Genomic DNA, 23,289 nt, shown 5'->3' on the forward strand with positions numbered 1-23,289 from the left:
AGTTTACTCCTGTACATTGTCTATCACAGTAAATTAAATACATAGTAAAAAGCCAAATGATGCGTAAATAGGTTTTCAACATGTGCTAAAACCGCTCTAAATCCTTCAATTTAACTCAAGCACAGCTATCATGAAGCTTTCTCTGTTTTTGTTTTTTTAGAATCAGCAGTACTAGATAAACTATCCCTGGAATTGTCAGTTGTTACTTATCAATTAGGGGAACCTAGAAAATAGCAGCATATTTGTGGATCTGATTTCCGACTATGCTATCACAACAACGCGGCGATTTTAATACCAAATGGTTGTGATCTTATAGTGCTTGGTACTCTGTGTTGCGGTGGCTGCAGCAACCTCGGTAGGAATCTAGGTTACGGCACCTGTGAGAAGCTACTTTTCTGTTGTTTCTTTGAATTACTACATCTTCTGCTTTACTTTACATTGATAGAAACTGGACAGCTTAGCCTTAAAGTCCCGCAAGAGTCCCCAAATTTTGGACTGTAATAAACGTTTAACTGGCCTTCTATACCCTTGCCAACAAAGATCACCACTGTTTGCATACAATGTTGTAAGAACGTAGCTATTGCTAACACTGAACGTAGGGCTAGTGGCGCAATGGATAACGCGTATGACTACGGATCAGAAGATTCTGGGTTTGACTCCTGGCTAACTCGTAGTGCTCTTTAGTAACTGAATCCCTTGTTTGTCATTTCCAACTTTACCCCCCAGGACAAACTCTTCAAAGCAAATGTACATCTGTAAAGAGCCAAATAATTTCTTTATGCTTCCTTCAGCAGACAAGCTTTATGGAGATGCTGACTTCATTTTTCAGCAGGACTTGGAGCCTGCCCACACGGCCAAAAGTACCAAAACCTGGTTCAATGACCATGGCATTACTGTGCTTGATTGGCCTGCAAACTCTCCTGACCTGAACCCTATAGAGTATCTATGGGGCATTGCCAAGAGAAAGATGAAAGACATGAGACCGAACAATGCAGAAGAGCTGAAGGCCGCTATTGTAGCATCCTGGTCTTCCATAACACCTCAGCAGGGCCACAGGCTGATAGCATCCATGCCACGCCGCATTGAGGCAGTAACTCAAGCAAAAGGGGCCCAAACAAAATACTGAGTATATATGCATGATTACACTTTTCAGAGGGCTGACATTTCTGTATTTAAAATCCTTTTTTTTTAAATTTCATGTAATATGCTAATTTTCTGAGATTTTGAATTTGGGGTTTTCATAAGCCAAAATCATCAAAGTGATATCAAATAAAGGCTTGAAATATCTCACTTTGCATGTAATGAGTTTATATCATATATTAGTTTCACCTTTTAAGTTGAATTACTGAAATGAATGAACTTTTGCACCATATGCTAATTGTTTGAGTTTCACCTGCACATATGAATTATCGTGCTTTACTTTTTGTAGCTATATGTACGAATGGTTGATGAGAACGGCCTGTTTAGTTTGAACCTGCCGGGCCATCTCAGTGTCTCGACGGCTGCCTCAGTAGTTTTTATTCTGTTCCATCAGCCCCTCACTTCCCCCGGGCCTGTGCAGATCTATAGAACTTTCTAGACATGCCACCAGATACCCCCAGATATCCTGGATTCATGTTAAGGCTTTAATTTTTGAAAGAACTTTAAAATTATTCTGTATATTCTGGTATATTACGCTCCAGCTGCACTACAACCCTAACCCTATTACCTGCTAAATCATCAGATTCTTTTTATGAACAGTTGAGACTAATCCACACCCACAATGTGAGTTTAAAAAGCCCCCCTTAAAATGTATGTAAGAGCCTTATGTTGTGAGGATAACTTACAAAGTGAATAAATTAAAACTCTGTTTTGATTTCAATAAGTTATTTTTAAACTTAAACGTATACTTAACTTTAAACAAAACTAAATGCATTGTATTTGGAAATCATACCACAAATACAGATGTTAAATTAGTAATTGATAATAAAACAATCAAAAGAGTCTAGGAAGTTACATTTCTGGGGGTTGAACTTGAATCCAAACTGTTCTGGAAGCCCCTTATTAAATATCTGTGCATGAAGATGGCCAGGAGTATTATTATGTTGAATACAACTACAACTACATATTGATCCAAAATACATTACATACTCTGTACTGCACACTTTTTACCATATTTGTTATATTGTGTGGGAGTTTGGGGAAATACTGTACCTAGAAAAGTAACTTACAAAATATTTACACGTTGCAAAAAAGAGCAATCAGGATAATAAATCACTTACATGAGCTAATCATCTGTTTTTAATTCACATTTGTTGATATTTACGGACATTGTTACATTCAAAACTGCACAATTTATGTTTAAAGTTAAAGAAAATAATTGATCATGTAACATACGCCCAATGTTGAAGGAAAGAGCCGGGGGAAATCATCTAAGAGGACGTTATGAACTACTGTTAAAAGCACGTGTGTTTCAGTTTGTGGGGTGAGATTATGGGATGGACTGAACAATGACATCAAAAAGAGCCATAATACCATTTAGTTAAAAAAAGGATTATAAAAATCATTACTGGACCAATACAGAAAAGAATTTGAAACATAGGAATGGAAATATAAAGTATTTGCATATCTTTTTACTTTGCTATAAGATGATTTTGTGACATAGGGGTCATTTCAAATTGCTTCCACCTGCTCCTTCTCAAACTAATCCTTCGAGATAAATAAATTAAATGAAACAAGATAACTGGACAAATACATTTCACGTATTAGAAGCATATTTTGTATTTTTGCAATATATGGTTTGCTATATGTGCATTTTACGTTTTACATATTTCCAGCAGGAATCTTCTTAAAAAATCTAACAACCACTCCTTTGATTTGAGGCAGACTCAGGCCGTAAACTAGAGGGTTATTAATGGGGGGGACCATCAAATACTGTAAAGATAAAACAACTGTGATGATAGGATTCTTTTTATCAACCTCAAATCGACTCAATGACAGCTCACAGAAGACAGAGAGAGAATAGGTGGTGAATGTGATGATGTGAGGCAGGCAGGTCTGGAACGCCTTTCCTCTGAAATCAGACGAGCTTCTCCTGCAAACAAGCAGAATACGGAGATAGGTGTACAGGACAAAGAACAGGGGGATGAAGACGTTTGTGAGCACAAGAGACTGACCTACTATGTTGTTCAGAGTTGTGTCTACACAGGAGAGCTGAACCACAGGCCAGTTGGAACAGAACAGCCTATTCAGGTTATTGCCACACAGCGGTAATCGGACAGTAAGATAGAGCATGAAACCCACAACACATACAGGGTAGAGCACGGAAAAAATCACAAGCTGTGTTACCATCTTAAACGTCATTTTACTGTGATAGTGTAAAGGCTGGCAAATAGCAACAAATCTATCATAGGCCATGATGCTGAGGAAAGTAATCTCACATGATAAATAGTTGTTAATAACATATATCTGAATGAAACATAACGGACGTGAGATTAAATGAGTGTCAGACAGAATGTCCATCAGAAACCTGGGGAAGAAGCCGGCTGAGCCGTACAGAGAGTTAAAAGACAGACAGCTGATAAAAATATACATGGGCTGATGCAGAGACTTCTCCAGACAGACTGTCAGAATAATGGCAACGTTAGCAGAGACAATAGTCATGTAGAGCAACAGACACAGACTGAAGAACAGATACCTGAGGGGCCCAAAGTCTGCAAACAGAGTGAACCGAAAATACAAAGGATTCAGGCTGTTGTTGCTCATGTCTGCACAACAGCAGAGCTGGAAGAAAAGAAGTGAGAGTAATGGAGAAAAAGAAAGAGGGGAAAAAAAAACGGATTGAGGTACAGTAAACGGAATTACAATATTTCAGCAAAATGTTCTATTTCAACACTTCAAAAGACACAAAACAGTCAATAAACCTGCATGTAAGTTGCATCAACTGAACATTTTCTAACAATTGTGTCTAATATTCTGCATAACCACAACATTTGAGTTAGTTAAAAAAGACATGTTCAAAAAATAGGCATAGGTGGAAAAAGGTTAGGGTCACATGAACTAAATCAAGAAGCAATCTCATGTCAGCTCAATAAAAAGAGTGTCCTCTGATAGCTGAGAATTCAGTACATATATCAGACAACAGAATATACTGTATATAGCGTTCATGTTATTCATGTGGTCTTTTCAGTTAATACATTCATGAAGATATTCAGAAAACAGTCTTTGCATCAGTGTGTGTTAACTTAGCTTTTAGAATAATACACAGCACCCTCCCCTGACTACAGCAGACTGAGGCAGCAGCTGAACCTTTATCCTGTTTTGCTGTCTCACTGAGAGCAGCAACCTGGACACACAGGGTCCAAAGGGAGGGACGGTGTGTCACACACTGATTACGCATTTTTGTGTTATGTTGCATCAGTATACCCAAGCCCAGACTTCCAAGGCCAGAGATATACTATGTGTCACTCCAACCCACGGTGCAATAAGGACAACAAGTATGAAATAAAAGAATATTGAAGATAAACATATTGAAATTTGAAATACGAAAATAAGAGTTCCTGAATGTTCTTTTTGATGTTGTTGTTTTGTTGTTGAATGTTCTGAATGTTCAGATTCAAGAGTTCTTGGGGTCTTCACAGGCACCTTCAGCCAGGACGAAGAAAAGCGGGCAGAAGGAAGATGATCCGACCGCAGCGTGATTGCTGCTGAGGATGCTTAACATTACCATGATGTAAAACATCAGACCAGAGGATCGCACAGCGAGGCATCAGTGCTTGAGGAGTCATCTGAAAGGGGCCCCATGCAAAAACTTTACTGACATCTCATAGTAGAACATTACAATGGACATGTGTTTGCACAACTTTGAATAAATGGCTCAACAAATCGCAGGTTCACACAACCATGTGTTAGTTAAAGATTTAATAAACATTAAGAATGTGCAGATGAACAATATGAATGTGCAGATAGATAAATTTATGTGGATGTTGTCTGATGGCTGGTCTGGGAGGATGTATGGGTGGAGGAGACTCAAAGGAGGGGGGTTCCCTTTCAGAAGCGCTTTTCGCCGGTCTACAGTCTACAGACCCCCAAAAGCGTCAGATTGTGTAGAAATGAGATTGTTGAGATTGTTGGGAATGTTGGGATGTAAGATCTGTATACCTGGGATGACCAGCGGCCTGGGAACTGAATGGTTTGGTCGGAGATGCCTGATCTGGCGGCTGTGGATGCTGTACCGATGCGGAAAGAGTGGCGGGAATAATGTGATAAGGCTGAAATGCAGAGAATTCTGTTCAGATGTTTTTGAAACCAGAATCGAGTGGCCATTTTGGAATACTGAAAAGTGGGTGTTGTGGAGATGCCTTGACGGCGTACCTGGAGCTGATGTATTTGATTAGTGGCTCGTTGAGGTAGGAGCTTAGGTGCAAGGCATAAATTGGGAAGGAAACTTCTAAATGTGAATATGAGAGAGTTTGAGGTGTGGATGGTGATGTCTGATAAACTGGGGATGAAGAGAAGGATTATAGACGGATTAAGTTGGTGCAAATTCAGAACACCTCAAAAGCTGAAAAAGCATTGGATGGAATGAGCATGGGTGATGGGGGAGGGGGGAAGGGGGGAAGGACAGACCAGCTGGAAAGAAGAAGAAGACCCTGTGACAACAGGCGTGATGCCACCGGCTGTGGCCGACGCTGGCGGGCAGGCCCGGCCCTAAACAATTTGGTGCCCTAGGCAAGATTTTAGGTGGCGCCCCCTTGCATCACTGTACAGTTAACTGATGTTAAAACTAACAGATAGCGCTCGCTATTTATTGATTAGCCAACTATGTCATGCTAACGGCTAATGCTATTATCGATCATTGTTCTGCAACAGCAAAATAATATCATTATCATCATCACCTTTACTGGAACATTACCTCTGTCTTTGTCACGTTTTTCCTCCTCTTCTTTTCTTTTTTTCCTCCCCTGGGCACCAGACAGTTTAGGACGCTTTGACATTATGAGATTTAGATGCAGGTAAAAGAAGTCAGGCTTGTTTTTTTTTAATTAAGGTGACGTTATAGGTACAGCACAGGCCGGGCGCCCCCTGGTGGTTTGCGCCCTTAGCATTTGCCTATACTACCTAAGCTACAGGCCGGCCCTGCTGGCGGGGGACCCGGAAGTGCTGGAGGCCCGGTGGTCGTTGCTGCTGGGGGTAGCGATGGAGGCTGACGAAGTGGGCTGAGTGACTGGAGCAGCTGAGGCTAGGCCGAAGGAAGGGTAGAAGAAGGGATGAAGGGATGTATGCGCACAGGGTTTTGTGAAGCCTGCAAACACGAGGATGAAAAGGCAGAGATCGCCTGAGACATGACAGACAGAGGGAGCAGGCACATGGGGAAACATGACCTGACCCCCGCCAGTTGGAGCTGGTGATGCGTGCTGTGGCTGTCGAGGCATCGTGACGTCAGGCGTGATGCCACTGGCCGTGGCCGATGCTTGAGGAAAACCCAGAAGTGCTGATGGCCCGGTGGTTGTTGCCGCTGGGGGTAGCGATGGAGGTTGACGAAGCGGGCCGAGTGACTGGAGTCGCCGAGGCCAGAGAGAAGTTGTCAACACGTGAGCAAAAACATTTGGGTGTTGGGGAAGGGAGGGGGTGGGGATGGGGGAGGGAGGAATGAGGGTAAGGACAGACCAGTTGGAAGAAGAATGCTTATGAACGACGGGTATGATGTCTAAGCTGCTGCTGTGCCCTGCCACGTCCTGCTGTGCCTTGTAATGCCGAACAGTGCCCTGCTATGCCATGAACTACTATAAAGAACTGCTACAAACTACTATTTTTTTCTATTTTTGTTATTGCCACTCTTCATTAACCCCAACCGGCCCGTCAGACACCGCCTACCAAGAGCCTGGGTCTGTCCCAGGTTTCTGCCTAAAAGGAAGTTTTTCCTCGCCACTGTCGCACTGTTGCTTGCTCTGGAGGAAACTACTAAAACTGTTGGGTCCTTGTAAATTCTGGAGTGTGGTCTAGACCTACTCTATCTGTAAAGTGTCTCGAGATACCTCTTGTTATGAATTTATACTATAAATAAAATTTAATTAAAATGTATTAAGTGTATCAGAAGCCTTATTTCGGTGATTGCCGAGCGTCACTGCACAGCCTCCAACTGAGCTTGAAGACGTAGATCTGACGTGAGCAACCTGTCATTAAAGTTGTAAGTCTTCTGGTAGCTGTCCCTAGTGTTCCTAGTTAATTAAATTTAATTTACATATAGTATAAAGTCATAACAAGTTATCTTGACAGTGTAGTTCTAGACTACTCTAATTTACAAGGACTCAATAATTCCAGAGCAGGCGGCGTGACAGTTGCGAGGAAAGAACTCGGACTGGATGGAAACTGTATACCTTTAGAGTCTCAGAGCTGTGTTGTGCCAAAAATAGGTTGATATGAAAAGGAAAGAATTGTGAAAATGTATCATAAATTGGGAGAAATACAGGAGAGGTTTCACCACAGGAGGAAACCAGCAGAGGGCAATGAAAAACAGCAGTCTCCCTGGGAAAATGGGGGGGGGGGGCTGGGGGGATGTGTTGGTGGAGTGCAGAAGTAGATGAAGTAGTCGGCAAAAATATTTGAGTTTTGCTACTAGCTCTGGACCTCTCGATATATCATCATACAAGTGTTTATTTGATGTGATAGGTGTGTTTTTTCTTATTATTTTAAAATAAATATGAAATTAAATGACCATTTACTTAATTTGCCTGTTTAGTGAGCCTCGTCACACACAAGGTCCCGTGAGATTTCTGCCTCTCTATGAATGATGTTTTGCAGCCCATTAGTGGCTCCTAAAGGCGGTGTACTGATCCCCTCTGGACTGGAAGTTTGTTCACACCTGTACGAGGTAGTAAGATGATGACATCTCAACCAATGAGGTATCACTGCAATCAAAGGTGTGAAAACAGCATGAAAAAAATCAACATTTGATGCAATCATTACTGAACAGTGATGTTTTTAGTGGATATTGTGTCTGCCATAAGTACAATAATTTAATCAATCGGAATGTTTTAGATCTTTAATAATAAAAGGGATCCAATTACCATGTGTGATGTCAGATAGGTTGCTGTCAGTCCCAAATCCACAGAGAATTATCTCCCGACTCTGCAGATCCTCTCAGCTTCGGGTTTTTAACTCAATGATTTTTGTGTTTTTAAGGCCCAACACGTTTCTAATTTCTTCATTCTCACAGTTTTCATGAGCTACCTTTCTTTAGAACTCTCTAAATACCCGCTGTACCAAAGTGTGGTGCTGCTCAGCACAAAGACACAGTTAGAGACGAGCTGGTGAACATGGATGATTTAGCAGGTAAATAGGGTTAGGGTTGTAGTGCAGCCGGAGCGTACCAGAATGTACGGAATAGCGGCCAAAGCTATTTTGATAGGAGACAAGCAGGAAGTAAGGTCATGTTGTAACATGTGCAGATTGTGGCTTGGCATTGTTTTGCTGAACTAAGCAGCGACGTCCATGAAAAAGACATTGCTTGGATGGCAGCACATTCGCTCCAAAGTTACTCCAAAACTTCATGCACCTTTCAGCATTAATGGTGCCTTCACATATGTGCAAGTTACCCATGCCATGGGCAATAACACACCCAGTACAATCACAGATGCTGGCTTTTGAACTTTGCGCTGATAACAATATGGATGCTCCTTTATCTCTTTGGCCCGGAGGACATGATGTCCATGATTTCCAAAAACAATTTAAAATGTGGCCTCGTCAGACCACAGCGCACTTTCCACTTTGCGTCAGTCAATCTCAGATGAGCCCGGGCCCAGAGAAGCCAGTGGCATTACTGGGTGTTTTTGATAGATGTCTATTACTTTGCATGGTAGAGTTTTACCTTGCACTTGTAGATGTAGCGATGGACTCTGTTAACTGACAATGGATTTCCAAAGTGTTCCTGAGCCACGTGGTAATAATGTCCTTTACGTAATGATGCTGGTTTTTAATGCAGTGCCGTCTAAGGGATGTCATGGGCATTCAATGTTGGCTTTCAGTCTTGCCAGCTTACGTGCAGAGATTTCTGAATTATGGACTGGGAACAAAAAAGTTTTTTTGAAAGTTCTTTCAAAAATGAAAGCCTTAACATGAATCGAGGGTATCTGGGGGTATCTGGTGTCATGTCTAGAAAGTTCAATAGATGTGCACAGGCCCGGGGGAAGTGAGGGGCTGATGGAACAGAATAAAAACTACTGAGGCAGCCGTCGAGACACTGAGATGGAACGGCAGGTTCAAACTACAGGGGGGCTCGAAAGTTTGGGCACCCGAGGTAAAAATTTGTATTAATGTGCATAAATAAGCCAAGAAAAGATGGAAAAAGTCCAAAAGGCATCAAATGACAGACTAGACAGTTGTATAATATGTCACAAAAAGTTAGATTTCATTTTCATTATTTACACTTCCCAAATAACAGAAAACAAAAAAATGGCGTCTGCAAAAGTTTGGGCCCCCCTGCAGAGTTAATACCTTGTACTGCCCCCCCCCCCCCCCCCCCCCCGCTTTGGCAAGTATCACAGCTTGGAAATGCTTCTTGTAGCCAGCCAAGAGTCTTTAATTCTTGTTTGAGGTATCTTCGCCCATTCGCCCATCATTTATGTTGAGGTCAGGAGATTGTGAAGGCCATGGCAAAACCTTCAGTTTACGCCTCTTGATGTAATCCACTGTGGATTTTGAGGTGGGTTTAGGATCATTATCCATTTGTAGAAGCCATTCTCTCTTTACCTTCAGCTTTTTCACAGATGGCATCAAGTTAGCGTCCAAACTCGTGAAATGTTACCAATTGTAGAAAATGACAGACTTGGTTTGAATGTGAAAAGAACAACACTAAGTGTCAACAAACAACAGAGTCACTCAATTCTCATTGGCCGGGCATTGCCATTAGTCGCCTGGTACACGCCTGGCTGCATCATATGAGGAGCCATCATTCATTTTCATTTAGGCCACAGACGCACATGCTGCTGAGTCCTTTGTAGAAAGTATTCTTCAAGACAAGTAATAAGTTCAAGAATGGGCACATATCAGTTATTTTAGTGACACCTGTGTTGCTTGTTTATGAAGTTAATAAAATGGCCTAATGTGATCTTACAGTGCTTTGTGAAAATAATAATAAAAAAGGTGGGGGCACATCATTGGGGTGAAGAGGCCTGATAAAACAATCAACCAACAGAAAGATGAGGCTCAGTCAAAGAAAAGTAAAAGAAGACGTTTTCCACACTAAACGGGACAGTTGGGGACAATGGCGAGGTTCGTGGCTGGTTGATGACAGCATACTCATAAATCCTTTAAGGAAAAACATTGGCTGGTAAAAAGCTTGTGTGGCTGGTGACCAAAATAGTTTACTTCAGGCCCTGCTGACCACCATATGGTACTAAAAAGAAAAACTACATTACACAATGTAGTCTTCAGCAAGTTTAAAGAGGCAAAGTTCATGTGAATGCAACAGCATGGTGTCTTAATGAGCAGAGCTAAAACTGAAGATCCAAACTCATTTCCCTATAGATCAGGGATTGGTGGGCTAAATGATCATTTACTTTGTTGTGTATAGTGGGCATCATCAGACACAAACAGTCAGGTCCCGGGAGATCTAATCCTCCTCTCTGTTAACGTCTTACAGCCCATTAGTGGCTCCTAAAGGCGGTGCGCTGAACCCCTCTGGACAGGAAGTTCTTTCACACCTGTATGGGTTAGTCAGGTGATGCCATCTCGACCAATGAGGTGTCTGCAATTAGAGGTGTGAAGACAAACAAGAGTCAGCATGAACCCATCAACAAGTGATGCAGTCATTACTGAACAGGACTGTTTTTTCAGTTGATATTGTGTCTAACATGAGTACAATCATGTATTTTATCGAAATTGTCTAGATCTTTAATAACAAAAAGGGATTCAATTAGCGTGTGTAATGTGAGAGGGGTCGCTGCCAGTCCCAAATCCACAGAGAATTATCTCCCCACTCTGCAGCTCCTCTAATATCTAGAGAGGGTTTTTGACTCACAGTTGTTTTTGGTTTTTAAGGCCCAAAACATTCACGTTTTGTTCACTCTCACAGTATCATCAGCCCCCTTGTAAATAGATGAAGTTAGAGACTAGCTGGATGTAGATTTAGCAGGTAAAGAGAGTTAGGGTTGTAGAGCTGCCGGACTGCCTCCGAAGGTGCAGGAAGTAAGTTCACAAAGTATAAGAGAGCCAAATTCTGAAAAAGATGGCAGGTTGGGGTGTCAAACTAACAGCTGGATCAAACACAGGACTTTTCCCAAGGAACTGGGGATCATGTGTTGTTTGAAAATTAATTAGTGGGACCCCTGGTTAGATTAATTGGTACGGCACGTGACCATAAAAAGAGGCTTTTTCCTCAATACAGAAGTCCGGGGTTTAACTCAACCTGTAGCAAGTGTCCTGCATGTCTTCCCCCTCTCTCTCTCCTCTAGCTGTCCTGGTGAATAAAGGCCGAGATGAACCTCTCTCCATTATGAAGTTCTCATTGTCCATGGCGTTGTGGAGGAGACTTAAAGGATATTGGGGATGTTTAGGTAAACTGACTAGATACTCTCGCTGTTTCTCTCCTTCGCGGCTGTTCAACCGGCCTGTGGCTTGCATAAAAAAAAAGACCTAGGGCGTATCTTTATCGGAGCAGAGAGCCGATTCACGGGGACGCCCTGTGACGCAGCTAAAAATCTAAAAATCTAAAAATAGAGTCGTGAAGGGTAGTGACACTGAGGGTGATCACAAAAGGTAGCACTAACATTGACTAATTAGTGTGAAGGTAGTCTCAAGTTTACAATTTAGTTTTATCTAATTTATGAATTTTTTTTTTGAGGATACTTGTGTTTTATCTGTTTAACTGATTTTGTGTAAAGCACTTTGAATTGCCCGGTTGCTGAAATGTGCTATACAAATAAAGCTGCCTTGCCTTGCCTTTAGTTCGACAAACAGTTTTATTAGTTATTTGACTTAGTTTTCCATTTGGGTGCACACATTTAGTTAACTTTGTCAGTTTAGCTAATTTCAGGTTTGAGTTACATTCTGTGAAATTAATACCTTTTCTTTTTAATTTGCCAGTTCCTGGGGAGTTGCTACTGGGGCGTCGTTGGCTGACAGACAAAAGGACCTCCAATTGATTCTAAGCTGTTTAAATGGGGAATGGATAATTGGACTGTACCATGTTTTCCGTATATCATGGGGGTGGCAGAGTATTTAATTTTTGAATTGTGTGCTTTTTTGGCTATTTATACTTATAGTTAGTTATTATTATTTGATTTATCCTTAGTTCTTATTAGGTAACATTGGTTTAACATACTGTAGGTTGTAGTTATTGTGGTTTGGCTATTTAATGTCTTTGTCTACCCCTTGTAATTTTTGTTTTGTATTTTTTTCCAACCTCTATTTATTTTTTGAGTAATGCAGCGTGGAGGATGGAGTGGAAGAGGAAATTGTGGGGAGTCTCAGGAACAACAGAAAAGACAAGAGGAGCAAGCAGATGGCACTGACACTGGAGCTTCAGGAGGAGTCACAGGCACTGAGGGTGAAGAAAGCAGAGATCCAACGATGGTGGACCTGGCTAGCAGTCTTCGTGCCCACATGAGCCAGCAAGAGGCCCGTGACGCTCGGCTGAGGGAGGAGTCAGCACAACAGGAGCAGTGGTTTAGGGCACTACAACATCAGGTCTAACTGCTGCAGCTTGAGGTGCAAGCTCGCACTTCCCCAATTCTGGAAAACACATCAACAGCTCTGGACTCAGATGAACCTGGGCCCCAAGTCCAAACAGAACTGGCACAAGAGTGTGTTTCATCCTCTGCCTCATCAGGTCAGTTTTAGTTCCCGTCAGAACCCAGATAAGAGAAATTAACAGAGCATGATGATATTGAACACTTCCTTACAACATTTGAGAGGATTGCAGCAGCATGTCTGTGGCCTAGGTCTGACTGGGTCTTGTGCCTTATTCCTATCTTATGATTTTGACTGTGTTAATGATGTATGACATTAACCCAGAGACCTACAGGCTGAGATTCCGTTCAACAGATATTGATCCTGGTGAAAGTCCAAAGGAGCTGTATGTAAGACTGAATTAGCTTTATGGGATGTGGATTCAACCAAAAATCAAATCTGTTAAAGCTGTTAATAAAATGATAATCTTGGAGCAGTATTTGCCGATGCTATCTTCTGAGCTGCAGGTATGGATCAGGGAACAGGAACTACTTCAGAGGCTGCGTCACTGGCTAAAGCGTTTGTTGCAGCAAGAAGGAAAGGACACCCGTGGAGTAATGTTGTCGTAACCAGAGCCCAGGCCAAGCTGGTAGATGAGCCCTCTGTTACCCTCAGTGCCCTGCCGGTTTATGATGCAGATCTTGACACTCAAGCAGAGAACATGTGGAAGTCACGCAGGCAAAGAGGCAGGAGAGGTTCCAGCACACTATCATAAAATCCACATTAGCAGTAACTCCAGACTTGCCTCCAGGTTTAAGATATCCTCAGACATTGTTCAGATGCAACACGATGACTCCAGCCTAGTGACATTATTGGGCAGTGCTAAAGAGAGAGAGGTGGGGAGTGAGTTTGAGTACAGTTCCGGGGAGGAGTATTTACCTCAGAATGGTATTCACTATCATCAACATGGACCAGCTAAGCAACTAGTGGTTTCCAAGGTGACCCAAGACACTGTACTGTACTGTACTGGGGTCACTATGTTCCCTAGGCTGGCCAAGCAGAAGACCCTGTTAGACGGTACTCTCACTGGCCTGGTTTGCAGGCAGATGTTGCCCAGTTTTGTAGGACTTACCCTCAGTACCAGAAGACTTCAAGTAAAGGACCGTGTAGAGCTCCACTCCAACCCCTCCCCATTGTTAGCACTCCCTTTGAGCGTCTTGGTATGGATATTGTTGGTCCAGTTGAAAAAAGTAAAAATGGAAACCGCTAAATGTTGGTGATCACAGATACCCAGAAGTATCTAGAAGAGTAATCTACTTGAAATCTGTCAAAGCAAAGATTTTGGCATTCTCCTTGGTCCAGTTCTTCTCCAGAGTTGGTTTCCCTCGTGAGATATTAACTCACCAAGGCACTAACTTTATGTCCAAACTTCTGAAACAGGTTTACCAACTGCTTGGCACCAACAGTGTGCGAACAACCCCCTACCACCAACAGACGGATGGACAGACAGAACGGTTCAATCAGACCATGGCGGAGGCCCAGCAGTACCAGAAAGAATGTGATGATAACTCGGCACGGCCATGAACCTTTGTTCCAGGTCAGAAGGTCCTAGTCGTGCTGCCTACCAGTGACAGCCAACTGCTGGCAAAATGGCAGGGACCCTTTGAGGTGGAGAAGCAACTTGGACCCACCACCTACCAAGTTTCTACTGCAAGCCAACCACGTTCCAGCAGGGTGCTGTATGTGACCCTCCTAAAAGAGTTAAAGGATGAGGAAGACAGAGGTATTACAGATCAGAGCTGTGGAGGAGGAAGAGGTGGTAGATGACCAGTATCTGCCCTCAGCAGCCCCAGCAGAACCTGACCTGGACCATCTATCAGCTGATGGATAAATCAGGTGAAAGCTTTATGTAATTGTCAAATATCTCAAGAGTACCCAGGTTGCACAAATATGGCGGAGCATGATATTGTGTTAAAGGAGGAGGCTCCAGTTAAACAAATGAGTTACAGGATCCCAGAGCGCCTCCTGGGGTCCTTGAAAAAAGAAGTGGACCTGATGCTGTCTCTGGGGTTCATTGAGCGCTGCAAAAGTGATCCAGTGGTGTTGGTTCCAAAACAGGATGCCACATTACGGTTTTGTATTAATTTCCGATACTTGAACTCTGTGTCAAAGTTTGATTGCTCTCCAACACCACATATTGATGACATGATTGAGCACCTGGGGAAAGCAAGATACCTGGTCCGGCACACACACCTATACCATGCCCTTAGCTGCCAATAGCTCTGCACCAGACCCTGATTGGCTGATATAGTGGACGGAGCGTCAGTGAATTCATCCCTTTGGTTTGACTGCTGTTTTGAAGCTAGCAGTTTGCCTTTTGGCCAACACTACCTTGGTATTTTGAAGACAGAAGTCACCATATTTGGTCAGCTAGGGAGAACAACCAGCTTAGCCACCATTGGGAATGGTTTCACTGCTGCTTCACTCAGCTAAATGCTAGAGAGGAAACATTGTTGGTCTTTAACTGGCTGATTCGAGTCATCCAGCAGAGTTTTCTGGGCCTATTGGTGAGATTGCTATGGAAAAAGTACACAAGGCAGTACTCTGGTAAGACCAAATTATGTTTAACCGTGTGTCCAGCTAATTTAAATAGCTCACGTTACTGTATTGTGTAATTTAACTTGATTGATTATTGTGTGTGGCGTTTTCATTTGCCAGATGCAAATGTTTCACCAAACCAAGGTCCTACTCGAGACTATTTAGCAGAACCACCGTCTCTGCATCCAGATCTTAGCTTCTCCTGAGTTAATTGTGATTGAGTTAAAGAAATGCAAACAACCCAGAGTGTTATTTTCTCCTATCCCAGAATGCATCGGTGGTGTATCCAGACCTTACTCCACATGGCTGTAGAGACAGAGCTGGAAATGCAAAACTTCTGTTTTAGAAACCTGAAAATATTTTAATAATAGGACAAAGGAAAGAAAACAAGGGTAGAAAATGACAGAAGAGAAACAGCGAAAAAAGGCAGGGTTACAGAGAGAGTGATGAAGATGATGGTGGGATGTGCAGAGTCAGGGAGGAGGGGCATCAGAGTCAAACAGGGACTGAGAAAGAGGAGGGGATGAAGAGAATGAGAGAGGGATAAATCAGTTACATGACTCAGGTTTGTTCAGAAAGCTGCCAGAGCTGCAGCTGTCTGCAGACCTCTGCAGATGGAGGTTGAGGACGGAGCCGAGCTCTGCTTTCCACAGTTCCCAAACACCTCCTGCAGGAAGCCCTCGTCTCCTTGGCCCCAAACACTGCTCATTTACATTGTGTGCTACTCCATCTCTCTGACCACTGTGACTCTCAATCTGCTCATAATCATCTCAGTCTCACACTTCAGGCAGATATTAACTTCTTTGCTTCTCTACAGGATTTGTAACTTTAAAATGTGAACAGCTGCCATTTAATCCCTAGACCGAGTCTGATCTCAGTCCCTCCATAGCCTCTCTACATCATGCTGGTCTCACAGGAGCCCGGCTGCAGTATCCGAAGAGTAACTATGAGTTTAACTGCTTTTCTAAACCAGGGGTAAAGGAAGGCATAGATCACAGGGTTGAGGCCAGAGGTAAATTGACACACAAAGAGAACATAGGATGCAGATGAAACATTAACAAAGCTGTCACCTGCAAGAGAAACAGAGTAATATGGGCAAATAAAGATTAGAAACACAACTACCAGAACACCTAGAGTCCTGGCTGCTTTCAGCTCAGATTTCTTTGCCTTTGGAGTCACTGACAGCTGGAGTGTGACAGCTGTAAGGTGAGAGCGCATGGCACGAGCCTGAGACACAGCTACGGCAAACACTCTCACATATAGAGCTACGATGACAGTAACTGGAACAATAAAGGACAAAACAAGATCTATTAGTCCTGTGAAATAGTCAATGACCAACACACATTCTCCGTAGCAGGAATTATACCTCCCTGGTTGAGTCAGGTCATCCTTGACAAAGAGAAAGCTGTAGGAAGCAGAATAGAGCCAACACAGAAAAACACTGATTTTAACTCTGTTCATGGTGATTCTGGTGTTGTAATGCAGAGGGTCACAAATAGCCACATAACGGTCAACTGATATGAGCACCATGTCACCTATTGAGGATACAACAATGATGATTGAAAGAGAATTATAAAGAAAACACACAAAGTCACCAAGAAACCAGCAGGATGTTTTTTTGAGGATTTCTCCCGGCATCACCACGAGGCCCACTAGAAGGTCTGAGACAGCTAGAGAGAGGAGGAGGATGTTGGTGGGGGTGTGGAGCTGCCTGCAGGGAAAGAGAAAAGTATCATTAAACCAACAACACTGACAGAACAACCCAAACCAGTATTCAAAATTAAAAATATAAAATCAATATTAGTTAAATATTTTCCAATCCTCCACATCAGAAAGACTAGACAGTTAAAATGACTTGGTTGAGGTCACGGTGGACAGAAAGCAATAATTAATATTGGTAACAGAGTAGACATGAACAACAGTCTCTGGCATCAAAGTCAGACATTTGGAGCAACATTATTCAGACCTAACTCAAAGACAATTCTTCTAAACATACAGCTATATGTTCCTGTTGTTCAGTGTGTGAGTTAAGAAATAGAGAAAGTGAAGATATATTTTCCTGTCTTTAGGTCTAAATTGTGTATGATCAACAATTGAAAGGCCTGTTCTTCAGTTTTCTCTTGTTGTGTATTGTGTCTCTCTGATGCTGCTGCATTTAAAAAAAAGAGTCATAAGCACCATATACTGTTTCTTGGTAAGCACTAGTGACATGAAACATTCCAACCCTACACAACAAAAGCGCTACGAAAGCTTTGTATTTATGTCTCTATATTTCGTCAAAGCATCATCTCTGTGATTTATGTTGCTTATGTTGCAAACAGAAATCCCAGGCCTGCTCGGCCTCTGTTTCACTGATAAAAAAGAACAGCCCCACTTTCCCACCAAGTATAGAAAAACATCAGCTGTGAACTGTAGTTGTGTTTCACATAAAACTGTCAGTACAAAAAGATCTTGGGCCCTTTACAAAGTTGTTGTAATCATTTCAATTTAGTGTTATTCATATGTGAACCCTGTTTAAAATATATTGTCTTTATGATATAATTATGTGAAGCACTATGAAGTCTTGTTGGGAGAAACAAAATAATAGATTTAAAAACACAAGATTATCTACAGTTCATCAGATCATTGAAGTCACATTTCCAGAGAAACGTGTAATAAATGGACAGAAAAAGTTCAAGTTTAACAAATCATGTAAAGAGTAATGGATTGCAATTTTTAATCAATTTTATTAGAAAATCATCAGAATTGTCATTTATTTAACGTTACATAGCCTAGAGATGTGTTGTAAAGTGGCATATGATGATAAACAGACCTATTCACAATGTAATATTGTCTCTTTTTATTGTTTTTTTTGTTCAGCTACATTATCTGCAAACTTAAACTGCCCCAGTTATTACTCTCTGCTGAGTCGCCAGAAGATGGAGCTGCTGACTTGTATTTTTCAGGATAGAAATGAAGTAAAGCAGTTGAGATGAGAAGATGAATCGTGGTGTAGTCAAGTCAACCTTTTTCAAGTTCAAGACCAGGACTAGTCAGGACCGAGTCCAAATGAAAGACAGAATAGAATCTTCTTCAAGACCACTTAGTTTCCTTTTCATAATGTATATGATGCAAGAGACGCTATCTCTTTTATTTTGAGAGAATGACTTTGCATTGTTTTTTGTAGTGATCCACAAGCAAGTGCAACGTAACAACACTGTAGGATCAATTTAGGCCATAGACAGGTGTCAAATGTGTCCCTAAAAAATAAAAAAATGTTCCCATTCTGGAACTTATCACGTGTCTTGAAGAATCCACAGTACAAAGTGCCCAGTGACATTGTGTCTGTGGCCAAAATCAAAAAAAGCTTTGCTGCTCGGCTCCTAATTATCATCAAGGGATTTATTGGAAATTTCCTCGGGTACGTAAGGTATATCAAATGTGACCAATCACACTCATCCCAGAGCTAAGAAATATAGTACACCCAAAAGTAAATGAAAGAGCAAGACACACTAATGGGGTTGGTTATTGACTGCTACCCTGGAAACTGTTTTTTTCACTTCATCAAAGGACCAAAAATGTAGTCTATTTAGCAAAATTGTGATAAGATATTCAGTAATCTCTATTCCTCTCTCTCTGAGGAGGACTAGGCTCTCCTTTGAGTCACCTGCATGCCACAACAAACATTCGGTGTAGCTTCATTGTTGTCTGGATGGAAGCAGTAGACGTTCAGAGTCGTAGGGCTTAAACTCGCTGTGAAGTGACAGAAACAGGTTGAGATGACAAAGAAAAAAAGGTGTGGCAATTTGAACTTTGATCAACTGGGAACTATTGGGGAGTTGTGACCCTGGCAGGAAACTGGGAGAGGGCAATGAAACTCAGGGATCTCCTGGGAAAATGGGGAGGGTTGGAGAGTAGGAGTGCAGAAGTAGATGAAGTAGTTGGCACAAAAACTAGTGTTGTTATGATATGTATCAGCTCTGGAGCTCTCAATATATCAGACTTTTAAGAAATCCATCCTGTGTTTATTTAACATGACAATTGTGTTCTAAGGGTTCAAACCCTGAAGGGGGGGTTGAGTTCGTCCCAGGTTAAAGATTGGCCATAAAAAACACTTCAGAACACTTTGCAAAGGGCTTAGCAAGTAATTGTCCATAACTCTACCTCTTGCTGCTATACTTCCTCTTTCTTTATCCAGTAATTAAACAGAAATCTATCTTAAAAGAAATGGTAGTTCCAGTAGTCCAAGCCAAGTTCTCCGTACCAACTAAGAAAATACGGACGCTGGGTAGTGCCCCTCAGCGTCCATTACGATGCAAAAAGCACCACTCAGCATGTGGAAACTTGTGGAAGTTTCTGTACAGCGAGGGAGGAATTTGAGTGAAGAAGAGACCTTGTTGAAACAAAATAAAGACAGGCTGCAAACTGGATTAAAAGTTTAGGTATTCGGTGGAAGGGTTTCATTGTTTTCTGCAGAGAACAATCAAATGACGAGAACAGCTTTCACAATGAACAGAGTTACAAAGTGGCAACAGGTTTGGCCCATACAATCAGTAATACACCTCCTTATATCCTCCTTATATCTGTCTCTAGTGCGTCAAGAATGACTGTAGCCGTCATTCTGTCTGAGAAATCAGAGATTTATCTCGTCTGTAGAACGCCTCATGGCTCCAACCTTGCTTACAGTGGAGAAATGCAGAGTCAGAACATTTTTAGTTGTCTCCAACACTGCAGGACTTATTTTAGGATATACACATATTTCAGAGGCAAATTGAAGGATTTACTTATAATGAAAAAATCCCTTAAGAGATGAACAAATATTGAAAGAAAATCATTGTCTATGTAATTTTCCCATTACATTATGTACAGGGTGAACTCATGGCCGGACTGAAGGCCGCGTAACAGTTTGGAAATATGTACCTGTGTCTGTAAGTGACACTTAAACCTTGAATGTTAGTTAATGACCAGATTCTTTGAGTGGTGGAAGTTTGGGCTCTTGAATAAAGGTTTTGCAACTGCAAATGCAACTGGTTAAAATGGGTCATTTTAATGATTAACCCTTGTCTGGTATTCGGGTCAAATTGACCCATTTCAAATTTTTACAAGAAGAAAAATGGTACAAGTTACATTTTTCATACTCTGTGTGTATTTTTACATCTGAAAATCAATGGCCTTACCTTATTTTCTGTAATAAACATGTATTCCTGACTCAATTCAGAACACTGTTCTGGAAATGACCACTTATGTTTTTTCCACAGTGGATTTTAACATGAATTGTAACTTTATGACAAAAACTTGCATTTTTAATTGTGTTCTAGTAGAGACTGATTGCATTCCCTAAACATATATATATATTCTCTCAATTGTTTGAAATTGAGAGAATATATTTGTTAATGGATTATGAAGGTAACTTTTATTTTGAGAATTGTTTTTAAAACCCCAAATAAGTCACGGGTCAATTTGACCCGAGGGACACGGGAGGGTCCCGAAAGTGAAGACAACACAAGGGTTAAGAGCGTTAATAGAAAGGTATTAGACATTAAAATAAACGATTGCTGGAATGGCAATGGTAACTCATGTTTTTGCATTTTAAATCTGTTTTATAGTTACATTGAATTGTTAAGTTATAATTGTTACTTAATTTAATCTCGACAATAGAGACATTGAACATTATGTTTGTATTGTTCTTCTCAAAGATGGTTGCCTGTACTCTTTTTCTAAAGAAAAAGGTCTAATTTCCATTCTGTGACTGTAAGATGGTAAAACACTGAAAAACTGACATTACTTGTTCACTGTTGATTTGTTTTACAGTAAAACAGTAATGTCAGTTCAATTTATACCTATTGTCACTGCAGTGAAATTAGACATTTTATTTTGAAAGGTTACTAGTAGTCTAGTAGCCAGCCCATAGAGCCCCATTGTGAACCCGGAAATGTTGAGTACACCAAAGTTTTATTGCAGAAGTGTGAAGTATGGGTCCCCAGTATACGGAAAATGACGGATGCTAATTTACATATGTTGAGCAATTTGCATAATTAGCATAATTAGCATTATTAGCTTAATCGTCCAGTTTGACCAAATATTTTGCACTGTATGGCCAATTTCTACAATATGTAAGTGGTTTTAGAGGTTTTAGAGGATGCTGATTTCTTTTCTGGCATTTTCAGATTTCAAACAGGTAATTTTAGTATTTATTGTGATTTATTTAGGTAAGTTCCAATTACTTTCAGGTGTAATTATAGGTTAATTTTATGGTAAACACAATCTTACATTTCAGAATCATGAGTGTTTTTGTGAATGTTGATGCATTGTTTTTAGGGTTTAGTTAAGCTGAATCCCCTCCTGACACTTTTGAATATCCAATGCTTTTGGATAAATGATGAATCTTTGTTCATTAGCAAAATTAGCGGAATCGGCCAGATCGACAATAGATTTTGCACTGTGCCATCAGTTTCTACAATATTGGAATGATTTAAGAGGTTTAGAGGATGCTGAATTCAATTCTGGCACTTTCAGACTTCAAAATGGCAATTCTATAACAAATTTGGATTAATTTAGACACATTTTTATGAACTCTGGACAAACGTTCAGGTTATTTTCATGGTAAACACTATAACCTTACATTTCAACTCTTGCTCTTTGATGTAAATGTTGATAACCTAAATTTGTTGACATTTTTTGAGGTTAGGTCATGTTTTCCTGCAAATAAGATGTGGCAGCTAGCTGTTGTAGTTGTAATAAGTATGTAGTAAAGCAAGGGAGCATAGTCTAGTTTTAAAGTAGTTGAAACATTTATTATCATGGAAAACTTAATCATTAAAGAAAGTAGTTTCACCAAAAAGCATGTCTTCCTTAAACAGAACGCCGGCGTTATTAACTCATAGCCATATCGAACAATTCAATTCAATTTCAATTCAATTTATTTATAGTATCAATTCATAACAAGAGTTATCTCAAGACACTATACAGATAGACCACACTCCAGAATTTACAAGGACCCAACAGTTCTAGTAGTCTCCTCCAGAGCAAGCAACAGTGCGAGCTAATCACAAACCACCAAAACTTTAAGGAACGATAATTTTTGGTACAACATAACTTAAGTTGTGTGCTCCGCAATAGAGCTTGTCGGTACACAATCTGTCCTGCGCATGTGCAAGATGTTCAAGCATGCGCAGATGATATCATGATGAACGCGGATTTATGACCTTACGATACTGCACAATCTGTTCCCGTAGATAGTTCAAGAAAGTCCGTTCACCGCCACTGGAAAGCTAACTTTTGTTTAGCTGACAGCTAATTCAGCTAACCACCAGCTGAGACAGCATGTTAAAGACCTTCAAAACTAAAATAACTGTTGAAATATATAACAGCTGTTACGTCAGTTTTACTTTACTTGTGCTCATATAAAATACAATCACTCAATACTTGTCTTTATTATTACTGTAAAATCTTAATTTAGCTGTTGCTGCTTTTCGTACTGTTTAGTTTGAATAATGTTATTTTAGGCTGAATCAAACTGTCAGCTAGTGATTAGTCAAAATAGCTGTTAGCTAAATTAGCATCAGCTTACCAGTGGAGGCTAACTGTTCTCTTAGCTAATTCATGGTTCCAGTCTGCCATACCCAGCCACCAGATGTTGTCATTGCATCCCAGCTCATTTATCGTGGTTTGGCCATCGTCTGGGACAGTGGCAGATCTTGCAGCCAGCATGGGACGTTGGCTTAATTGTTAGACACCCAAACATTTGTCTTTGACAGATATTTGCAGGTGTCTGCAAAGGACCATGAGAGACATAGAAGAAAAGGACAGAGAGCTCTCATTGACTACACCTCTACCTAGTCGAGACAAAGTCTTGAAAAACAAGCACAACAAAAGGCTGGGGAAACTCCTGTGTACTTTCAATGTAGGAAGTAATATCATGATGGTCAGTAAAGCTGACAGCATTGCCACTCATGATGAGGCGGATATATCACTTATAACTGTCTTTGTGCTTTATGGTTTATTGGTGTTAGAAGGCTGGTATAATAACTAACCTACAGATAAAATGGCACAATTCTCAGCATA

General features: G+C 41.1%; 2 protein-coding genes across 2 annotated transcripts; both read right to left on the reverse strand.

The window, feature by feature from the left end:
* Positions 1 to 2,802: 2,802 nt before the first annotated feature.
* LOC116674534 (olfactory receptor 6N1-like) lies at positions 2,803 to 3,744 on the reverse strand. The gene has a single exon (XM_032506960.1). The coding sequence runs from the start codon at positions 3,742 to 3,744 to the stop codon at positions 2,803 to 2,805; it is 942 nt and encodes a 313-aa protein (XP_032362851.1).
* Positions 3,745 to 16,140: 12,396 nt separating this feature from the next.
* Positions 16,141 to 22,935, reverse strand: LOC116674536 (trace amine-associated receptor 13c-like). The gene is made up of 3 exons (XM_032506961.1): positions 22,848 to 22,935; positions 18,893 to 18,978; positions 16,141 to 16,995 (listed from the first exon to the last, which is right to left on the reverse strand). The coding sequence occupies exons 1-3, from the start codon at positions 22,933 to 22,935 to the stop codon at positions 16,141 to 16,143; spliced, it is 1,029 nt and encodes a 342-aa protein (XP_032362852.1).
* Positions 22,936 to 23,289: the final 354 nt, after the last annotated feature.

The sequence above is a fragment of the Etheostoma spectabile genome, unplaced genomic scaffold, assembly GCF_008692095.1.
Source record: "Etheostoma spectabile isolate EspeVRDwgs_2016 unplaced genomic scaffold, UIUC_Espe_1.0 scaffold00000662, whole genome shotgun sequence".
NCBI lineage: Eukaryota > Metazoa > Chordata > Actinopteri > Perciformes > Percidae > Etheostoma > Etheostoma spectabile.

Bases quoted from the DNA above. Each gene is read 5' to 3' on its own strand.
- LOC116674534 (XM_032506960.1), bottom strand. From the start codon at position 3,744: ATGAGCAACAACAGCCTGAATCCTTTGTATTTTCGGTTCACTCTGTTT.
- LOC116674536 (XM_032506961.1), bottom strand. From the start codon at position 22,935: ATGCTGGCTGCAAGATCTGCCACTGTCCCAGACGATGGCCAAACCACG. The intron at 18,979-22,847 runs GTATGGCAGACT...GTCACTTCACAG, and splicing joins TGACAACATCTGGTGGCTGG to CGAGTTTAAGCCCTACGACT. The intron at 16,996-18,892 runs GTGACTCAAAGG...TTGTTCTGTCAG, and splicing joins ATGTTTGTTGTGGCATGCAG to TGTTGTTGGTTTAATGATAC.